Source organism: Diplotaxodon limnothrissa, linkage group LG14, assembly GCF_057381915.1.
Source record: "Diplotaxodon limnothrissa isolate DT_005_m linkage group LG14, D_limnothrissa_male_GT1.1, whole genome shotgun sequence".
Lineage (NCBI taxonomy): Eukaryota > Metazoa > Chordata > Actinopteri > Cichliformes > Cichlidae > Diplotaxodon > Diplotaxodon limnothrissa.
In genome coordinates, this window is record NC_140609.1 from 8,410,027 (window position 1) to 8,430,709 (window position 20,683).

Here is a 20,683-nt window from a genome sequence, read left to right on the forward strand (position 1 = left end):
ACCAGCCCTTTGGATGAATGCAGGGCCGGGCTGTTGATTGGACGAAGCACCGACAGATGGACAATCAGACAGTGAGGTGCAGACAGGAGACGTTCCTGAGTCCAAAGAGAAAGCTTCTCACTTTCTCTTTGTCTCCATTTCTCTCTCGCTCTCAGTTCACTCTCCCTGCCAGACTTTCCCTTAGTGCATCTCCACAATCCATCATCATGAACAGCATCATCGCTACGGCTAATTTTAATGCAATCCACATCCGTCTGTGCGCACAAACACACATACAGATGACATGTTGTAGCGACAGCCCGTAATTCTGTGTGCTCTGACCCTGACAGGCTGAAACATAAAACACTCTATTTAAAGCGCATAAGCGGGGTTTATAGCTATACATGTCAGCCTATAAGAGGCGTACGCACAGACACATACACGTGTTTCTACAGCGTATTGCTGTATTAGCAAGAGCATCATTTTTAGCCATATTTAGTCCTCATATGATCCCAAATACAAGCACACAGTTACTTTTATGTAACTGTGTGCTTGTATCCCTGTGTGTGTGTGGGCAAGGACGTCTGTTTAGTGAAGCAGATGGCGATGGAGCGAGGAAGAAAAGGGGGGGTATTTGGGATTCTTCTATGGAGAAGTTTATACTTTATGTCTCTCCAAATTGGAGCCTTTGGCAGTTTCCTGTCTCGCTCATACATACATGGCAGCAGATCAGTCTTGTTTCCTTTCAGACACTCCCTATTTCTGCCATTAGGTGCTGAAAACCACGACTCGAGAACGTTCCTATTTGCATGTGTCACTGCGCATGACCCGAACTGTGCGTGCACATACTTGTCATGTTCAGAGTTAGAAAGGGAAAGAGAGCGTTAAAGGAAAATGAGAGCGCAGAGAAGCGTGGTGCACTCAGGAGTCACTTTATGTCTCTCCAAGCTGGAACACTTGACTCCAGAACGTTGGCTTATTTTTCATGCCGCCAGTCTGCCAATTTAGATTATTATCTGACTGTACTTGGAAAGTGAGCATGCTTGGTCTTCCTCTGCCAGTCTGCTCTTACTGGGATGTGACGAGTGCTTCAGGATGCGTGTTGCTGCTTGTGACAGGGGGGTACATTGTCTGGGTCTGATTGTCCTTCCTCAGTGCAATCAAGAAGGCTTGATTTTAGGAGGCATATTTCCTGATGCAATCTATCTTTAACAATTGATCACACTAACTGTTTTACTTTGTCTTGAGATTTTGGTTTTCCATTCCTGCCCATTAATGTGTATGTAATTACACACATACCCAGCTTCCTGCAGCCCGATCGTGTGGCCTATTCTTGACATTTCCTCTGAGTTTTCTCGTGTCTTGCTTTAATGTATTCCGGTGTCCAGTAGGACGGCACAAAAGGAGCACACAGTGTGGGGCTGAGGCCTGTCCAAACAACTGGTGCAAAGATTAAGCACCTCTGAGGTTTGCTGTAGTTTTAACAAGAGAAAGCCTGCTAACAGTGAGTATTCCTCCTTAACATAAGGAATAAATCAGGCTTAGTGCGTGCTAAGGACATTTAGAGTCTTTTAGTATTTTACGGGATGACGTTTTTGGAAGAACTGGGATCTGTTTTCTTGTCAGAGATAATACATATTCTTGTTAGGTTAGGCATCTTATTTGGGTTGTTGGAACAAGTGGACATCGCCTATACTACTAGACAAAAGTGTGTATACATTTTACATACAGGACCCAGACCCAGGACTGTGTGTTTTTCTTTTGTACAAGAACATCTGCTATATTTTTCTGAAAACAGATGTTCTTGTAGGAAAACATGCCAGAAAGGTCAACAAAGTAAAGTAATGTTTATAGATCTGCAAACTGCAAACACGATAGGGTTGCTTTTTTGGGGGTTTTTTTACCATTTACCCAAAGTTTAAATGTAACTTGATGCTAGGAGGAAAGTAGTGTTGAGTCGATTCCTCTACGAAGGAGCTCACACACAAAAACAGCACATAGCACCGTTACACCCTGATGTACATTTCTACATCCTTGCAGCGAGGTGCTGAGTTAGACACTACAGTTTTAGCTGCTGTTAGGTTGCTCACTGTCCAAACATAACTACTTTAACAACAAACCCTTTTGTCTGGGGTTCACCTGGAAAAGCAGCAACCCTGGACATCATTCATTTACTGATTATTCTTGTGTATTAATAAACTATATAGGCTATCATGTAGAAAAACACAATTGAAATTACATGTCTTTTTCTTATATTATATATTTTTATTATATTATAAAACTTGTTCTTTTCAGGGTATGACGGGAACCTCACAGAAAGAGCAGTTTTTTCTGGTCCACTTAAGATCAAAATGGGGTGTATGTGGCCCACAATGTAAAATCAGCCTATGGGGATTGATTCACTTTTGGAACCAGCCCCATGTGGCCACAGAAGGAACTGCAGAACTTTGCACCCATAATAATTTTCAGTCAGCTTCAGGGGGAAATCTATGTGGTAATTTACTACCTAGATGGAAAACCCTCTTAAGCCTATGCCATCCTTCAAGGTAACGTGACATGCACCTCCCAAGAAATGTAACTACACCTCAGGTCCATGCAGACAACAACGACTCTGATGGTTTCGAAGGTCGTGGCAAGAGGTTAGGAGGGATTTCTGGTTACATCTAAATCTTTCTGTTAGAGATATATGAATGAACTCATATATTCACGTCACATTCACTTTAGGCACACAAAGCACTTTTCATGATTTTAACTCCATAATTTTAAATCTTTTTCATAAGTTTAACAAAGTAGATACATAAATATGAACAGTTAAATATTTGTTGTCATGATTGCTGTTCAGTTGTAGAGAGGGTTATTACTTTGCATTTTGAAGTATACAGAGGATCTGTTGTCTCTGTGACTCAACACAGATCTAAGGGAGCAGAGTAGACAACCCCTTACTAATCTATGCAGGATGATCACAGAGTTCCTCTGACTTATAAAAGTAAGCTGACCATTTCTTAATACAGTTCAGAAAGTTAGTCAGAGGATTTGGATACATGGCTGGAGATTTCCTATTAAGCTTCACTAATCTGTGAAACCAAGCAGTGTGAAGATCTCAGCAGGACCACCCACTGCAGTGAGGACAGAAAGGCATATCTGTGCTGTGCTGCTATTTTTCTCATTCATGTGGGCTTGGTCACAAACAATGATAATTACACTGTCTAGATGTTTTTTAAAGACAACAAAGGTTAAAAGCAATGTAATTTTTTTTAAGCTATCTATCATTGCTGCAGTAAAAGTCAGCTTCTGGGTCAAGAAATAAAGGCTTCCTTGTAGAGGAGCCATTTTCAGCAGAGGTTCAACAACCTCAGAGGAAAAGCCAGTGTTGACAAGACACTATTACATATTTCAACAAGACATGGTGTGTTTTAAATAAGTGGAATGAATTTGCTTTCCTTTGACTGGAATAACTTGCTCACTTTTGGGGTTGTAGGGAAAAAAAAGAATAGGTTTGTTTAAAAAAATGTGTATATGATGTTTAAAAATATATTTTTAATCAGTGAGAAAGTATCCGAGAATTTTGCATTACATATTGATTCTTTTCTGTAACATGCACGTGTCAGTTAACAACGAGAGGAAAGGTTGATTCTTCTTCTTATCAGATTGGATAAAAACACAAAGATGCTGCGGACGTACATGGGAGTCTACTTATTACTTGCATGTTTGCACAGATACTGACTGATGCCGATGACAGAAAGGCCTGGCTTCTGTCAGCTACAAAATGGGCAGAGGTCAAGGTTCAGTCAGGAAGTTATAGAGTGATGCTGTCGGTGAGATGGAAGGACAAACACAGATGGAGAGTGAAGCAGATGAAAGGAGACAAGAGAGATTGATGGAGGGCTCTGATGCCGGCAGAAAAAAAACATAAAAGGCAAGACAGCAATTGGGGGAGACTTGACTTTAAATAAAGGAATATAGTGTGGAAAATAAAGGGTAGGTGATACAACACTGAATGGATTTACAGTTTGTTTTTCAGCAGCTCTGTTCTAGGATGCCCTCTGGACCCAGTGGAGGTGGTGAGTGACAGGAGAATGGCGGCTAAGCTGTCATCCCTGTTGGACAACGTCTCCCACCCCATGCAGCAGACTGTGACAGCACTGAGCAGCTCCTTCAGTGGGAGACTGCGGCACCCACGGTGTGGGACGGAGAGATTTCGCAGGTCTTTCCTCCCCACTGCTGTCAGACTCCACAACAAAGACTTTAACTGAACAAACACACACATCCACACATGTGCAATAACACTAAGTGCAATAATCTTTTCTGGCATCGTTGTATTTTTACTCAGTTGTATATAGCATTCGTATTCTATTTTTATCTTATTGTATATTTTTATTCTATTTTATTCTACTGTATATAGTATATTATTTTATTCTATTCTGTACAGCTGTGTACTGTATTTATTCTTATTGTATTCTAATTTTTGCGTCATAACTTTTGCACTGTCCACTTCCTGCTGTGACAAAACAAATTTCCCACGTGTGGGACTAATAAAGGTTATCTTATCTTATCTTATCTTAGGTTAACACCTTGTGGTGATCACAACAGAGAAATTAGTTGTTAGCATTAGCAGTTACTCTTAATAATAAAAGTTTTAAGTGATTTAGTGATTTGTATGTGCATGTGCAATTCACAGACACTTCCACCAACTCAAAACCATCACGACATATGACGGCTTTGTTGGCCAGTTACCTGTCACCCTGTACTCTCGGAGTCAGTCATTCAAAAAAACCTCTGAAATTTGTGCCATGCCAATAAATGAAAATCCCAATTTTACAGAGCATTTTATGGTTTGTAGTTACTGTAGTGGTTGAGATAGTAGAACATTGGTGCAGTGGAACCTCAGTCCAGAGTAGTTTGGAGTAATAATTTACCACTGAACTGAAGCATACTATGGTAGTAGCACAGTAGTATGCTCATACTGTAGTAGGCTATAAAAATGCATTAGGGTTGATAACGTTTGGAAAACATGTGAACATCTTTTGGAATCTGATGAATTGTTCAGTTCTAAGCTGCAGCCTTGAGACATTTTTAATGATGTGTAAATGTAAATTTGTACAGCCTTTAACTAACAATATTTTCCATAAGATCTTGACGTACATGAGCTCAATATCAAGTCTCGGTGAAATAGCTGTATCTACTACTGCATGAATGGGCTCGGCTCAGCAAACAGGTGTCTTGCTCACCTCTTCAAAGATTAGCAGCTACCACATTTAATCCAACGATGGACATTTATATTCATATGTCTTCCACAGCATGTCTTTTATCCTGTCTTAACTATGTATTAACAGACCTCTCTGCATTGAATTGTACATGCTATTAACCTCTGTCTCAAGGGAGTTTTTCCTTCCCACTGTCACCAAAGTGCTTGCTCATAGGGGGTCATATGATTTTGAATTTGGATTGCTAACTTAAAACGCAAAGATGAGAAAATAATTTGTTGTTTCCAGTTATAAAGTTAAAAGTTTGAGATTGTAACCCCAATGTTTGGCTTGGTTATTATTATTTTAAAAATATTTTTTTGTTTTTTGTGTGTCAGAAATGAGCTTCCATAAAACAAACTTGGGGTTTTGCTTATTTACATCTTTTTCGAATAGCTGCAGGATACGTTGAGCGAACATGTAGCGGCTGCATATTAACATGTTCAGGTTTTTGTTTATTATGTACAGAAACAGTCCTCTCTGAGAGAGTTTTTTTCCTCTGCTCACCTGCAAACATTGTCTATTTTGTTATGTATGGTAATTATTTTTGTAAAATGAAACTCATGGGAAATTGAACAAATGATGTGGAAAAACTATGGATAAATAAATGTTTTGAATCTCATATTTAGTTGATGAAGCATGGTTTGTACACTTTAAGTTGACTTTTAAGCAGATACACAGCCTGCCAGTGTTACCTATTATAAATAGATCATGGGTAGGTTCATGTGTATCAATGAACAAGTTCCACATGCATGGTGTTAAATTATTTAATTATTAATAATTTAATCAAGTGACGGGAAATGTAAAAAAGAATGAAAGAAAAAGTGATTAGGCAAGCAACTTGTCAAGAGCAGTGATTTAAATGTAAGTATAATTACCCAGCAGTGATTTTTATGGGATGTGAATAGTTGTAATGTGCCATGGGGTTTCACCATATGTGGCAGAGAATATGGGAGCGTCGTGCTGCTCGCTGCCTTGTGTACCACACACAAACAAAACTGGATTCATGAGAAATAGGCCGCCATAATCAATCATCTTCAAACTTTTATTTACAAGGAAACAGCGTGTGTGACAAGCAAGATCAGCCAGCTGTTGGAGGAGAACACACACACACACAAACGCAGACGTGCACTCACACGTGCATTAGAAAAGGCACATTCACACTGGCCAATTTTATACCATTCACATACCCAAACCTTAAAAGCACACTCGCAACAGGCAAACAAACCATCAGCAGCACTCATTGCCAATGAAGTGTGGTATTTCCTGCCCTGCTGACACATATTCACGACGCACACACACTCTCCCCACACCGACTTCCCTTAACAAATGTTCAGAGCAGGCCCCTAGATGTATACAGTAGTGCTAACAGTAAGGGCTTGTTGATTTAACACTTGAGGGAAAAAAGCAGAGACATGAATGTTATTCTTAGCTTTCCTCAACGATAATAGATACATATATAGAGTGGGAGGGAAAAGTGATCTGCTAAGGTGTATTTTAAATTTGATATGACTCAAGGGGATGTGATACAAGAGGCAAAATGTAGATTAACTCAAGTAAATATACAGAGGTGGACAAGTTTCCAATCTCAGAAAGGGATTGTTACCCTTTGTTATGTTTACATTGGCTTTACTTCCTTGTAACGCTGCGTAAAAAGTACTGTCGACACCAATCCCAGCTTTAAAGCGTATGAGAATTCACATTTAACCATGTTTTACAGCTGTGGGAATCCAAACAGAAGCAATCCATCATTTTTCCGTCACGGATGTTTAATGGATTTAAATTCATGTTTTTAAGAGACGTTTTTACTATAAAGGCGACAAAACTATGTTTTGTTTTGTTTTTTTACCAGACCATTAGGTTTTACACTTTGATTCAGAAAAGATGAACTCATGATCATTTGAAGAATCTATGTGCCGGTTTTCTTGTTTTGTTTTCTTTTTCTTTCGTTTAAAGAATCTTTAACGTCAGGTCTCTTCTCCGCCTACCAAACTGCATTTTGCAGTTTAAAGGAGAGCAGTTATTCCTTTTCACAAAGGCAAACAGTTACGTTGTAAAAGACATGTTCAAGGTTTAAAACTGCACAAGCCAGTGCTTTTCACTGTACAACACGGGTACACCAAAGGACAACACATCTATTTTTATTTATCTATTTATTATTCAGGTGTCGTCAGGTTTAACCCATCTAGTGTTACATTTGTATGTATTTACTATACCTTTTGTTAGGCTATATGTTGCTCACATCACATTATCAGGTAATTCCAAACACTCTAACAAACCATCTTACCACTTTTTAGATCCAGGGCTTGTCTTCTTTCAGATGAAACTGGTTGTTAGTTTTGGTTTGTTGTTTTGAAAGCAGGAAAAACATTATATATGTATATGTAGCAGTATCTTCGTTCCATATATAATTCAAAATATAGCAAAAATAGAATTTTTCATGAGCTACATGTCTGTCACACACACCCAAAAAGACAAAGGTGCAGGAAGAATAAAAGTTTTATAAACAAAGTAGTAGCTTACAACAAGATGATTTACAGTAGCAGAATTCATATATGCATACATGCAAATGTGGAATACACATCCATGAATGTAAAGATATGTAGTTTAAATTCTGAGTTTAACACTTTTCCAGAGCATTGTTTTTGAACGTAGCAGTCCATAGAAAGAGCTGAAAGTTAGAGTTCTTTTTCTAACTTCGCTCGGTGTTTCACTATGGGAATCGCCTCGGCGTGACCAACTACGGAAGCTCCAATGACACCACGTCTGTTTATGACAGACCTGTCGAGCCGTGCTCAGGGCTCCGCCCCCTCGTACTAACACGGCCGACCAGCTCCTCCTAACTCATTCTCGCTTTCTTCCCGTGAGAAACTACTTTGAGCTCCCTCAGCGCATCCAGGCTAACTTGATTAGCTGCTTAACAGTTCTCAGGCGTCCCGTGTAGGAGTACGTCGCCGAACGCAGTTTTTCCGGTTCCAGTTTGGATCGTGCTGAGTAAGTCCTTCGAAAGAAGCGTACTTAGAGTTGCACTGTGGAACAGCAACCGCGTCAGGCGAGCTGTCCCAGCGGTTCCTGGTTTTAGTTAGCGAGGTAGCCGACGTTGTGTGACTCGGGCTAACGCGTTACGGCGAGCTGTTCGTTCAGTGTCCGGCTAGCATTAACTTGTTAGCAGGCCACGAACCACATTAGCGTCTCACTAGCATTAGCTTGTTGGTCGACGTAGGGTTCGGTTAGCATTAAGTTGCTAACGATATTGGCTAGCGGAGTGCAGCTAACGTGTCACGACGAGCTGACTCCCGCCGCGACTAGATCAGATTTAACACCCGCTGCTAGTCCTAGCTACTTACGGGCTAACGTGTCGAGACGAGCCTGGTGTAGCCTAGTCTCACCCCTTTCCGCTAACCATGTCTACGGCTCCTACTCCCGCCAAAAGGTCGGAGCCGAAGGCTAAAGAGGCTGCATCCCGCCCGTGCCCCGCATCATGCGGTGCCACCATCTCGGGCAGGGACCCTCATCCAATGTGCATCGTCTGTATGGGTGCCAAGCATGCTCAGGCTTCACTGGCGGACCCTCAGGGATGCCCACACTGTGCTTTGATGCCAGAGAAAGTCCTGGAAAGGAGGCTGAGAGTAGCAGTAACGAACAGTCAGGACCCCTGCCTGTCGGCTGCTACTGCTACGAGCGATATCCGTCATCCGCGAGCCTCCACAAGCTGGGCGGACATGATGGAAGAAGAGTCCCCGCTCATGCCCCCATCGTTCGAGGACCTCCTCGATCAAAACGTGGGCAAGCCGGGTGGCGAGGACGCGGAGGGCGATGCCGACTCCGACCTCCTCGACCTGGAGGACATGGATGAGGAACAGGAGGATGACTCTACCTTTCCTCCCCAGCAGTCCAGGCCACCGAGTGGGGCTGAAGTTGCACCCCTGGTGGACAGCAATTTGTACGAGGTCTGTAAACGGGCTGCTGCCAAGCTAGGCATCCCATGGCCAGCCGCCCAGGATGCCGAAGGGGCAGAACGTGACTTGTATGACGGCAAGAGGCTCCCACCAGCCTTGCCGCCATCAAAGCAGCTTCTGCCAGCAGTCCCAGCCTGCATGAAAGAAATGAGTCGCTATTGGTCAAGCCCTTTTAAAAGCAAGCTTCCGACCAAGGGCTGCTCTAAGCTTGAGATCCAGGGGATGGGTGAACTGGGGCTGACTGAACCCCCAGCAGTGGAGCCTTCAGTGGCGTATCACCTTCACCCTAACCGCAGGGCAATCTCAGCTTCTTCTAGCATTTCTTTGCCCAACAAGATAGATCGCCTCACGGCATCTATTTATCAAAGGACATACAAATATGCTGCACAGTCAGTGTGCTCGCTTAATGCAGTCACACTGCTATCAGCATATCAGGCAGAAATTCTGGAAGACATGGGCCGTCAGCTTGACTCGGGTTCCCCGAACCCAGCCCTCTGGGATGAAATCTGCGTGGTTAATGATCTCATTCTTCGCTCCTCCAGGGGAGCAGTCCAAGGGTGTGGTCGCGTTATGGGCCTTGCAGTCTCGGGTGAGAGAGCCTTGTGGCTAAACCTGTCAGGCCTGGGTGATGCTCAGAAGGCTGAGGTCATGGATGCAGCCTATGACCCAACCAAGGGTCTCTTTGGCCCAGCCCTGGAGAGAATGAGAGAAACAAGCACCCGCAGAAAGCAGGAGGGTGAAGCATTCAATCTCTGCTTACCCAGAAAACCTAACTCTCAGCCCCAGCAGGTGCCAAGAGCTGGCTTTGCAGCAACAGCAGCAGCTGCGAGAGGGAGACAGAGTGGGGTCAGAATGCAGAGAGGAGCAGGAGGCCAGCAGGGTGCCCACCAGGCCAAGGTAGAGAACCGAAGACCTTGGGGCAAGCATTCCTTTGCAGCAGTTGCTGCAAAGAACAAGCCGTCACACCCCGGAGAGGGGAAAAAGAAGCGGTCAGCCTAGCACACCTGCAGCATTCTGTGTCACCCCTCTTTTCTTCCCCAAAGAGAAGGAAGGTGTTAGAAGGGGTAACCAAATCACTCCAAAGTTCAGGGTCTCCGGAAGTTTCCAGTTCACCAGGAGCACCCTCTCAGTCTCCTCCTCCAGTTCAGGGAGGACAGACTTGTGGACAAATGGCGCAGTGTCACCAAACACTTCTAAACACTGTCTGTGTCACCAAGCACTGCCCAGAGTCACCAGACACTTCACTGTGGTTTGGGGGTAACAAAAGAAATAAAACGTGCATCTCTGCAGCCAGGCAGTTTGCCAAGGGCAGAATGTCCCCCCAGTTTCAAAATAAAAACAAAAGAAAATCACTGCAATTTGTCTTTGTTCCCAGCGGGGGGAGCTCACGCTCTTCCCAAGGGGGAGAGCCCCAACTCCTTCCGGGAGACAGGGGTGACGTCACGCTACCGCTTCTTCAGAGGCCCGCTCGCAGCGCGGCTGGAGCGGTGGCGCGCATGCGCAGTTCATCCCTGGGTCTTGTCAACCATTTCCCATGGTTACAGACTACAGTTTGCGGCAAAACCACCGAGATTCGGCGGAGTGTTAGCTTCTGTGGCCAGTCGCGATTCAGCGAATGTGCTGGAGGAGGAAATATCCTCCCTGTTACACAAACAGGCGATCGGAGTGGTTCCGAGCGAAGAAGCTCAGCAGGGCTTTTACTCCCGCTATTTCCTCATCCCGAAAAAGGACGGAACGTCGCTCCGTCCTATTCTGGATCTGCGTGTGTTAAACAAGCATTTGAGAAAGTACACGTTCAGAATGCTCACACACAAGACGCTTTGTCGCTCAATTCACACAGGCGATTGGTTTGTTACAATCGACCTATCAGACGCATATTTTCACATCGCCATTTATCCTCCACACAGGAAATATCTCAGGTTCGCTTATCAGAGCGTAGCGTACGAGTTTCAAACTATCCCATTCGGGCTATCCTTAGCTCCGAGGGTGTTCAGCAAATGTGTGGAGGCAGTGCTGTCTCCGTTAAGGAACAGCGGCATCAGAATATTTTCTTACATAGACGATTATCTAATATGCTCACGATCGCGCGAGCAGGCGATCAAAGACTCCGAGGTGGTGGTGAATCACCTCACGGAGCTTGGGTTCACTATCAACCTGGAAAAGAGCCACTTGGAACCCGCACAGTTTACAGAGTATCTGGGGCTCAGAATAGACTCCATCTCTTATCGTATCGCACTTTCAGAGCGGAGGATCGCATCCTTCACTCACTGTCTTTCCCGTTTTCAGCTGGGGAAAGTCGTGCGGTTCCGACTCTGTCTCCGCCTCCTCGGCCTCATGGCCTCGGTGATATCGGTGGTACACTTGGGGCTGCTTATGATGAGAGATTTTCAGCGGTGGGTCGCTTCTCTGCAGCTGTGCCCTCGCCGACATCTCAGTCGTGGTGTAAAAATAACGCAGCCGTGTATTGCGGCTCTCCGGCCCTGGAGGAGCCCGACAGCTCTCGCGGCGGGGGTACCGCTCGGGGCAGTATCATCCAGGGTGACGCTGACCACAGATGCATCCCTGTCAGGTTGGGGTGCAACTATGATGGGCAGAGCAGTGAATGGCGTTTGGTCACAGAGACTCACTCTGAATCACATAAATGTGCTGGAGCTCCGCGCGGTGCTCCTAGCCTTACGGCATTTTCTGCCGTATCTCCGGGGTCAACATGTTTTAGTGAAAACAGACAACTCCACTGTAGTTGCTTATATCAACCGCCAGGGCGGCACCCGTTCCCGGCAGCTACACAGGTTAGCGAGGGAAATAATTATGTGGAGCAGCACTCGGCTCCTCTCCCTTCGGGCAACTCACGTGCCAGGAATTCTGAACAGGGGGGCGGACCTCCTGTCCAGAGGAAATCCACTGTTCGGAGAATGGAGGCTTCACCCACAGGTGGTGGAGCAGATTTGGCAGAGATACGGCCGGGCTGCCGTAGATCTCTTCGCCTCGCGAGAAAACACACAGTGCCCCCTGTTTTTCTCCCTGTCAGACGCACACGCGCCACTGGGCGTGGATGCGCTGGCCCATCCTTGGCCAAAAACTCTGCTGTATGCTTTCCCTCCCCTCAGCCTGATCTCCCCAACACTGATCAGAGTGAGGGATCAGGGGCTATCTCTGATTTTAATAGCTCCACGGTGGCCATCCAAACACTGGATAGCAGAAATCATCCAGCTTCTGGTGGACGAGCCATGGCCACTCCCCATCCGCAGGGACCTTCTGTCTCAGGCGCGGGGGGAGATATACCATCCCCATCCAGACCAGGTTGCTCTCTGGGCCTGGCCCGTGAAAGATGGAATTTGAAGGCAGCAGGCATGCCTCCGAAGGTTATTGAAACCATTCAGAATGCCAGAGCCTCCTCCACCCATTCCATTTACAGCAGTAAATGGCGTGTTTTTGAGGAGTGGTGCCATGAAAAGCAGATTATCCCTTTTCAGTGTTCAGTGGTGGAGCTGTTGTGTTTTCTTCAAGACTTGCTGGACAAAAGGAAAGCTTTTTCCACTATAAAGGTCTATTTAGCAGCTATTTCAGCCTGCCACGTGGGGTTTGGTGATAAACCTGCTGGGCAGCACCCCCTTGTAGGTCGCTTCATGAGAGGAGTGCGTCGAACGCTCCCAGTTTCTAGACCACTGGTCCCTTTATGGGATCTGTCAGTCGTTTTAGACGCCCTCTCCCACCACCCCTTTGAGCCTATTGGGGCAGTGGGGTTGAAGTTTCTCTCTCTTAAAACCACTCTGCTGTTGGCTCTAACCACAGCCAAGCGAGTTAGTGAATTACAGGCTCTGGCTATTCACCCCTCTTGTCTACAGTTGGCCCCGGGACTCACTAAAGCACTCCTGAGGCCTAACCCAGCCTTTGTCCCTAAAGTGTTGGAAACATCATACAGGTGCCCTACAGTAGAGCTCCTAGCTTTTCACCCCCCTCCATTCTCTTCCGAGAGGGAGCAGAGGCTGAACACTTTGTGCCCTGTCCGGGCCTTGGGGACTTATGTTGACAGAACAGCTGGATTCAGGAAGTCGGATCAGCTGTTTGTTTCCTGGGCCTCCCCTCACAAGGGCAGGCCCGTATCACGCCAGAGACTAGCTCATTGGATTGTAGAGGCCTTAGCTCTGGCTTATAGCTGTAAGGGCTTGCAGGCCCCCCCGGGACTCCGAGCACACTCCACTAGGGGTGTGGCCACATCCTGGGCGTTGTTCAGAGGTGTATCAGTCCAGGATATTTGTGCGGCAGCAAGCTGGGCTACGCCGCACACGTTTGTCCGGTTTTATCGGCTGGATGTTGCACAGTCATCCCTGGCTCAGACGGTGCTGGATTCTGGTGCCTCAGGTTCGACCTGAGATCCTGGAGTAGCACTGGAGAGTAGCTTCGGGAGCTGGCGCAATCCGGGAGTGGGCCATATCTCCCATAGTGAAACACCGAGCGAAGTTAGAAAAAGAACGTTGGGTTACTTAACGTAATCCCTGGTTCTTTGATAACAGAGTGAGGTGTTTCACCAACACTTCCCCCCTTGCTTAGGCATGGAAAGAAATCTGCATGGGGGCCCAGCCCTGGAGCAGGGTGCCGCCGGTGCGTCGAGCCACCTGGGGGGCTCTTCAACTGGTGGGGGAGATTGTCACATCTTGCAGGAGCTTTCCTCTCCTCAGGAGCTCCCTCTGCAGGAGGGGGAGATACAGGAGAGGTGGAGGAAGATCTCAGCCTGGGTGTTTATTGTCTTATGTAGTCTGGAAGATGAGTGGATGGTGGGGTGGGTGCAGTTTTCTCTGTGGTGGGGTTGGGTGGACTGTCCCGGGCTCTGTGGGGCCGGGCGGCGCTGCTGCACTGGGCCCGGTCTGGATGGGCCTGGGCCCCCTTTCCCTGGCGGGTCGCGGAGTATGGGGGTGCCTACTGGGGTCAGCGGGGGAGCTGGCCCCAGGGAGGGGTCACTTGCCCCTCCCTCCCTTCCCTCCCCATCTCCAGCTGCCTCCCTCTTCCCGCTCCACCACAACCACCCACACATGCAGGGCCTTGGAGTAGGGGTATGTCACCAGGGTGCAGAGGAGGCTACCCCCCCCCCCCCCCCCCCCTCTGTCCCCTTCTGGCTGCCTCTGCCTCAATTTTATCCCACAACTTAGACATTCACATTACTCACACTCTCATTACACATACATATAGGATCTTGGGGGTGGGCACGATACACGGAGTCCAAAGTACCATCAGGGTGTACACCCCACCCCTGGCATCGTTGCCCACCTCTCAATTTTAAATACACGTAGACATTGAGGGCTAGCAGGAGGGACCATGCGCTTACCTGCTGCTCTCTGGCAGGTAGCTCCAAGCCCTCCTGGGTTTTAAATGCACCTTAGAACACACATGCATCAACATTACAATGAGCGGGTGGAGGGAGGTTTGGAGTCTTCTCTCACCCCCATTCTCTGCGACCTGCTGGAGCAGGGGGGCTAGGACTAGGAGGAGGAGTTGGCCGTCCGACTGCGGTCTGGAGTGTGGAGCCTTCCTGCTGCTGCGGAGTCGGGGCGGTCTGCCTCCCCCCACCGCAGGGAAAAGGGAAACACCACCTGGGTCTGGGTGCAGTTCCCCCCTCCAGGGGCGGGGGCACCTAGACCCGGTTTGTAGAGTACGCTTGGGGAGTGTGATCGTGTGTACAACGTCTCTTTATGTCTGTCTCCACGTTGGTTGAGTGTGGAGTAAGTGCATATGAGAGCATGAGGGTGGGAATGGATGTTTGTATCTGTGTGTGCCTGTATGTCTGTGTCTATATGTCAGGTTGGGTGTCAGGCGCCACCTCTCTGGGGACATCTCAGGCCCTCCAAGGTTTGGAGGCCTATCTCCCCCTACCACCACTTCCCCTGCCAGTGGCGGACCCCCTCAGACATCGGTGCGTTGGTGGTTCTTTGTGTCCGGGGATGGGCGTCCAGGTACACACCGGCTCACTCCTTGGCGGCCGCTTATTGGGGCCTGGAGCCTGGGGCTCGCTCGGGCCACTTCGGAGGTGGGGTGCCCCCGGCCTCTCGGCCTGGGGCTCGGTCACTCAGGCGCAGCTGGCTGCCGGCGGAGCTCACGGGCGCGTCACTGCAACTCCCCCTGGCTTCTGCTCCGCGGCTGCTGAGTGAGCCCTCATCTGGGACTCTCCTCAGCTCTTTCCGGGACAGTGGCGCAGCTGCCCCTCTGTTGGTCTTCCTTGGTCTCTTGTGTTCTGGGGGCCTCTGGATGTCTGGAGTTTTGATCTCCTCCACACCTGCTTCACGCCCTGGAGGACGGGGCTGTGGCCCCCCCACACCCTCTAGCAGATTATTACATGAAGGAACCTTTTAAAAAACAAAAAACAAGCGCGTCCATGTTCACAGGTGTACACACGGGTGATCACACCCACAAACTACACCCTTTTTGGCTCCTACCTCAAAGCACACTGTGTTCTGTTGATCTTATGTGCTGCACAATAATGTTTAACATTTAGTATTTACTGTCATATTCCCATATATCATTGTGATGTTGTTTATTCTATTACTCTTGTTCTCTTCTGCTTGCTTTCTTTTTTCTTTCTCAGCAGGTGATCCAGGTGATTGATATATGCATTTTTTTTTCTCTGCCCGTTCTGTTGGTTTTTGTCTTTTGCCCTTCTCCCCCGTCCCTCTTCTCAGCTGTTTCTCTTTCCCTCTTTCTTTCTCCCCTTCTTTCCCCCAGTCAAGTCTGTCCCGTATTCAGTAAGTGAAAATAAAATAAACAATAAAAGGTGAATCAAATGGACCATTACGGCAAGGCTGGGATGGTCAGTTTGGTAAAGTAAATCCGTTGGGCATCTTTCTTTGCCTTTAGACAACAATTCTGATGGCAAAAGAGCCAAACGGGACAGGCCAAAAAAAAAAAAAAAAAAAAAAGAAAGAAATCTGCTTGGAATGAGTTAGGAGGAGCTGGTCGGCCGTGTTAGTATGAGGGGGCGGAGCCCTGAGCACGGCTCGACAGGTCTGTCATAGACAGACGTGGTGTCATTGGAGCTTCCGTAGTTGGTCACGCCGAGGCGATTCCCATAGTGAAACACCTCACTCTGTTATCAAAGAACCAGGGATTACGTTAAGTAACCCAACGTTTTAACTCTATTGCATGATGTGAAAACACTGACTCTTGGAATATATCAAGGATATGTTAGATGTCACAAACTGAAGCAAATAAATGGAACATTACATATGAATTCAATAAATAAAATCAAGCCCAATGGACTAGCCAAGGCTTTGAAGGCCAGAACAGTTTATCAAACTACCAACTGTCAGTTTGTCAGATTTTTAAGACATGTACACACAAGCTAAGACACTTCTGTCAGTGCAAACTCATTTCTCAGAGATGAAGCCAAGAACAACAAGCATCTCTGATGACTTCAGAGGGGCTGCTTATCACATGCCATTCCTCACACTGATCCCATGTCAAGCATAACTAAATATAGTGTGAATCAATAGCCATCATTAACAGTAACCTTATCTACTGAGCCCGGACATTCATACAGTAAATCCACTCCACGTGACACGTCAAGACACGGACCAAAACACAGGCTCATCTCTCAGCAGCTGCCAGCACATGATGATGACGGGAGATGAATCCGTGTAAAAGGTTGTTCAACCACCAGCCTCTTATTACTTCTATTAAACAGAACATGAAACCAGGTGATTACCTGCCACGCTGAAGCAATAAACGCTCCTCGAGTGGATCATAGAATTATTCGCCTTTAATGGAGGGCATCGTGAATGCAAATGGAGGGCAGTTTTGCTAATTGTCGCTGTCAGGAAAGAAGTTTGCATCCTCTAAACTGTCGACCTTTTAGCCCGAATCCAGTTCGTTTAATGGATTTTAAAGGTTTCGCAAGGCTGTCAGGTTGAGGTCATTTTCTCGACCTTTTGCAAAATCCTTGTACAGTTAAAAGCAAAATGGAAGTTTGGGTCATCAAACACAGATTGCAAGCAATTGGCAGTTCTACTGTTAAACAGATGTGCTATGTGAAAATTCACATTCCACACCGTCTTTAAAAAGGACTAAATTAGCTATAAGGACAAAACCAATTGTTTGACCATGTCGGAAACATGTATTTCTGCTGTGATGCAAGTCATCACTGGCGATGACCCCAAATTTAGCACCAAGCCTAACTGTAACCTTATGGTAATCAGAAGTAGTCAAGATCACAGGGTCAACAAAGGGGGTTAAAATTTGCCACAATATAAAATATAAAACTTACTGAATATTTGTCACGTAAAATGACGGACATTAATCAATCGGTCAGAAGATCCAAACATGGATCTTCTATGAAAGCAAGGTCAGACTTCGTGGACTGATGAAAGGGTGAATGGGCAATCAAAATCGCCAGATTGTGTCCCATATGGTATATTTTTAGTCATACATTGTGGTAGTTAGTCTTTCAACTAGCACAGGACTCTGTTTGATAGGCTTATCATATTGCAGTTTCCGCTCTCTCTATCATTATTCTTTAGAGCAACGAAAGTGCTGTCATCAAAGTGTGTTTTCTCATCAAGCAACAATTTTGTAGCATTGCAATGTCTCATTCTTCAGCCACCTGTGGCTCTTTAACCTTATTTCTCTCTTGCTTATTAACATCGGAGTTTATTTGGATTGTTTGTGCTGTACAAAAGCTCCATATGCAGAGCAGCAGGCTGCTAAAAGGTATTTTCTGGCAGAAGAACAATTGCGTAGAAGCGAGGAATACATTGGCCCAAATGCATATGCTACGGAAAGAGCTTTGGCATGGATTTGTGGTACACAAACACAATCATGACTGCAGATTGGCACAGGGGATGTCGTGGGCACACGCGCCTCCTCTCTCACATACACATATGATTTCCCCCCAGATTCCTTGTCCTCTGCAGTCAGAACACATGTCATTTGTATGCCGCCCCTCCAGCCCGCTGACAGAACACCGTTTGGAAACACTCATCTCCTGATCACATCCCTGCTCTGCTCCCTGTTATTCCCAGACAGGTGTCCCTGCTCAAATGCACACACATCGAGACCCGCAGACTCACACATAATTCGATACGGCACACTCACAGACTCAAACGGAATACAATTAAAAAAACAAAGACTTATGCATAAAACAAACTCAAATATACATAATCAAATTAATCTCACACATTTACAGCCCTTCTCTGCAGCAGACAGACAACTGATGTTTAATATCTAATGTGTTTCTTCTTTATTAACATGTACACAGGTAGAGGGATGCCCAGCCATACTGACTAATGTCCTCCCCCTGCTGTGTTAGCAGTGCACTTGTTTTGTGTCTATGCAGTTGTATGCACATTGCACAAATTTGTTGGTGTATCAAATCATGCTTTCAGTGAGTATTTCATATATTTGTAGTTTTACATATTTATAAAACTAAGAATATTAAAATATAAATATGCTATATACTATGTTCAGCACATGGGTCTATACTTTCAAAGGTTCAGGTTTGGTATTGTGGGCAGGTTTCAGTTTATGCTAGCTCACAGACACAGCTATCTGCTAACATACAAGTAAATAACAATTATTGTAGTCTTGTTTGATGTGCTATACGGTAAAACATCCTATTAGTTATATTCTGCATTAAAAATGCTCCGGAAGTCAGTGTTTCAAATTGACTGCTGCTCACCTGACTCTAGAAGTGGCGGCTCTACTCCGACACTACGAACTTGAAGAATACAATTTAAAGAAGCAAGTGGTAATAAAATTGCACATCCCTATGCAGTTGCTATAGAGTCAAAGCTGTTTATGATAACAGGCTGTAAACATGTTTATTTCTGTAACACTGAATCTTCAACGTAGCTGACTCTCTTTTGGAGCCAGAGCCAAATGGCCACTAGAGGAACTGCAGTGTTTGGCACTGTTGTTTTAGCTTTCAAAATCTGCCCTGGAGGTAGCCACTCGTTGCATTCCTGATTTAGAAATGAGCTGTGTGTGAATACAAAGAAAGTTTGTGTGTGTGGTGTGTGTGTGTGTGGTGTGTGTGTGTGTGGCGGTTCCCTTTCATCTGCCGGGAGCCGGGTTAATGTGCGTGACTGCTTCTTCTCCAGGTCAAAGGAGAATGGTGCCTGGGTGATATGGTGATACGTGTATAAGTGTCCCATACAATCTCCCTACCCATATGGAGATTACCACACACAAATGCACACACACCAAACAGCAATGGCGTAATTAATAGCCTCTCTACACATCACTGATACACCCAAGAGACGTGGCATTTATGGAGAGGTCTCACCCACGATCGAAGCAGGTGTTCGTGCAATGAGATAACTTCTCCATTCCAGTTGTGCTTTAATTCACAAAAATTTCTCTTCATCTCGAAGACCTTTAAAATGTCCAATTTAAAGCAGTTCAGTAAGGAGAGATCACTTGGAAGAACTGAATATGATTTCCTGAGATTGAGATAAATGTATTTAGCGATTAGACTCCAATCACCCATCATGGCAGAACGCAATCCCAGCAGTGATAAGATTTAGGACAGGACCCCCCCCAGAGTGGTGGTGGTGAAGATGAAGACTGAAGCTTGGCTGGAGCTCTGACTAAGGTGTCTGAGGTGGAGTTGGGGAGGAGGTGGGTTGCAGAGATTGAGAATGGAGAGCACAGAATTAAACCACGCATAGAGGAGACTGATTTGCCTGAAGAAGGCAGGCAAGAAGACGAGTTTGAGATTGATAGCGTGGAAATATGACAGTGATGTAGACAACAGAAAAGCAGCCTAACACCCAGGAAGGCAGGCACATTGGTGATTACAGATCTTCCTTATTGAACTTACACAAAAACTTCATTTAAACAATCACCATACCATCAACTGAGTTATTTTTTCGGTTAATAAGCACCCGTAAAAAGGCACCAGTGAATCATTCAGCTCTTCATTCATCCTAACGCCAAGCTGCAGCATTTTCCACACTCCTGCTGCTTGTTCGACACACGAGGCAAAGGCTAGTGGCCGCAAGGTGCTCTTTAAAAGACGCCGGACCCAGCAGCTTTCTTGGCAGAGTGGAGTGCTTCCAAAAGTGTTCGACTTACGAGAAAAGCGTAAGAGAAAGGTCAATGCGCTTTTCCCTCAGCCAACCAATCATAAAGAAGAAACCATCGAATTCAGCGTTTCCCACAAGAGACACAAAAATAGAAAAATGCCGGCAGAGAGATTGGTCACAGGAGGTAAATACTGTCAAGTGTGTACAAGCTCAGAATAGAAATGTGCAATAAGGAACGGAGAATCCGCTCTTAACGGAAAAGAAAAAAGTGATCCATCTGCCTTTTTAAATGTTTTTTCTTTTAACACGAGCTGAGTTTGTAAAGTAAAACTCCTGTGCTCAGCTGATTTGCCTTAATGGTCTTTTTTTAACCAAGTTACGCATATTTTGGCACTTCCTGTTTTGTTTGCACCATTTGTGCTAAGAGTTGCAGTAGAGAAACTGGAGTGATTAGCACGTTTGTAGTCTACTCGATTACTCAAAGGCCTTTATA

The 20,683-nt window shown here is 45.9% G+C and overlaps 2 protein-coding genes across 2 annotated transcripts; both read left to right on the plus strand.

Moving 5' to 3' along the window:
* Window positions 1-8,553: 8,553 nt before the first annotated feature.
* On the plus strand, window positions 8,554-10,413 carry LOC146618330 (uncharacterized). Its single transcript, XM_085371415.1, has one exon. The coding sequence runs from the start codon at window positions 8,627-8,629 to the stop codon at window positions 10,178-10,180; it is 1,554 nt and encodes a 517-aa protein (XP_085227541.1). The 5' UTR covers window positions 8,554-8,626; the 3' UTR covers window positions 10,181-10,413.
* Window positions 10,414-10,677: 264 nt separating this feature from the next.
* On the plus strand, window positions 10,678-13,554 carry LOC146618331 (uncharacterized). Its single transcript, XM_085371493.1, has one exon. It carries the CDS (start codon window positions 10,678-10,680, stop codon window positions 13,552-13,554), a length of 2,877 nt encoding a protein of 958 aa, XP_085227619.1.
* Window positions 13,555-20,683: the final 7,129 nt, after the last annotated feature.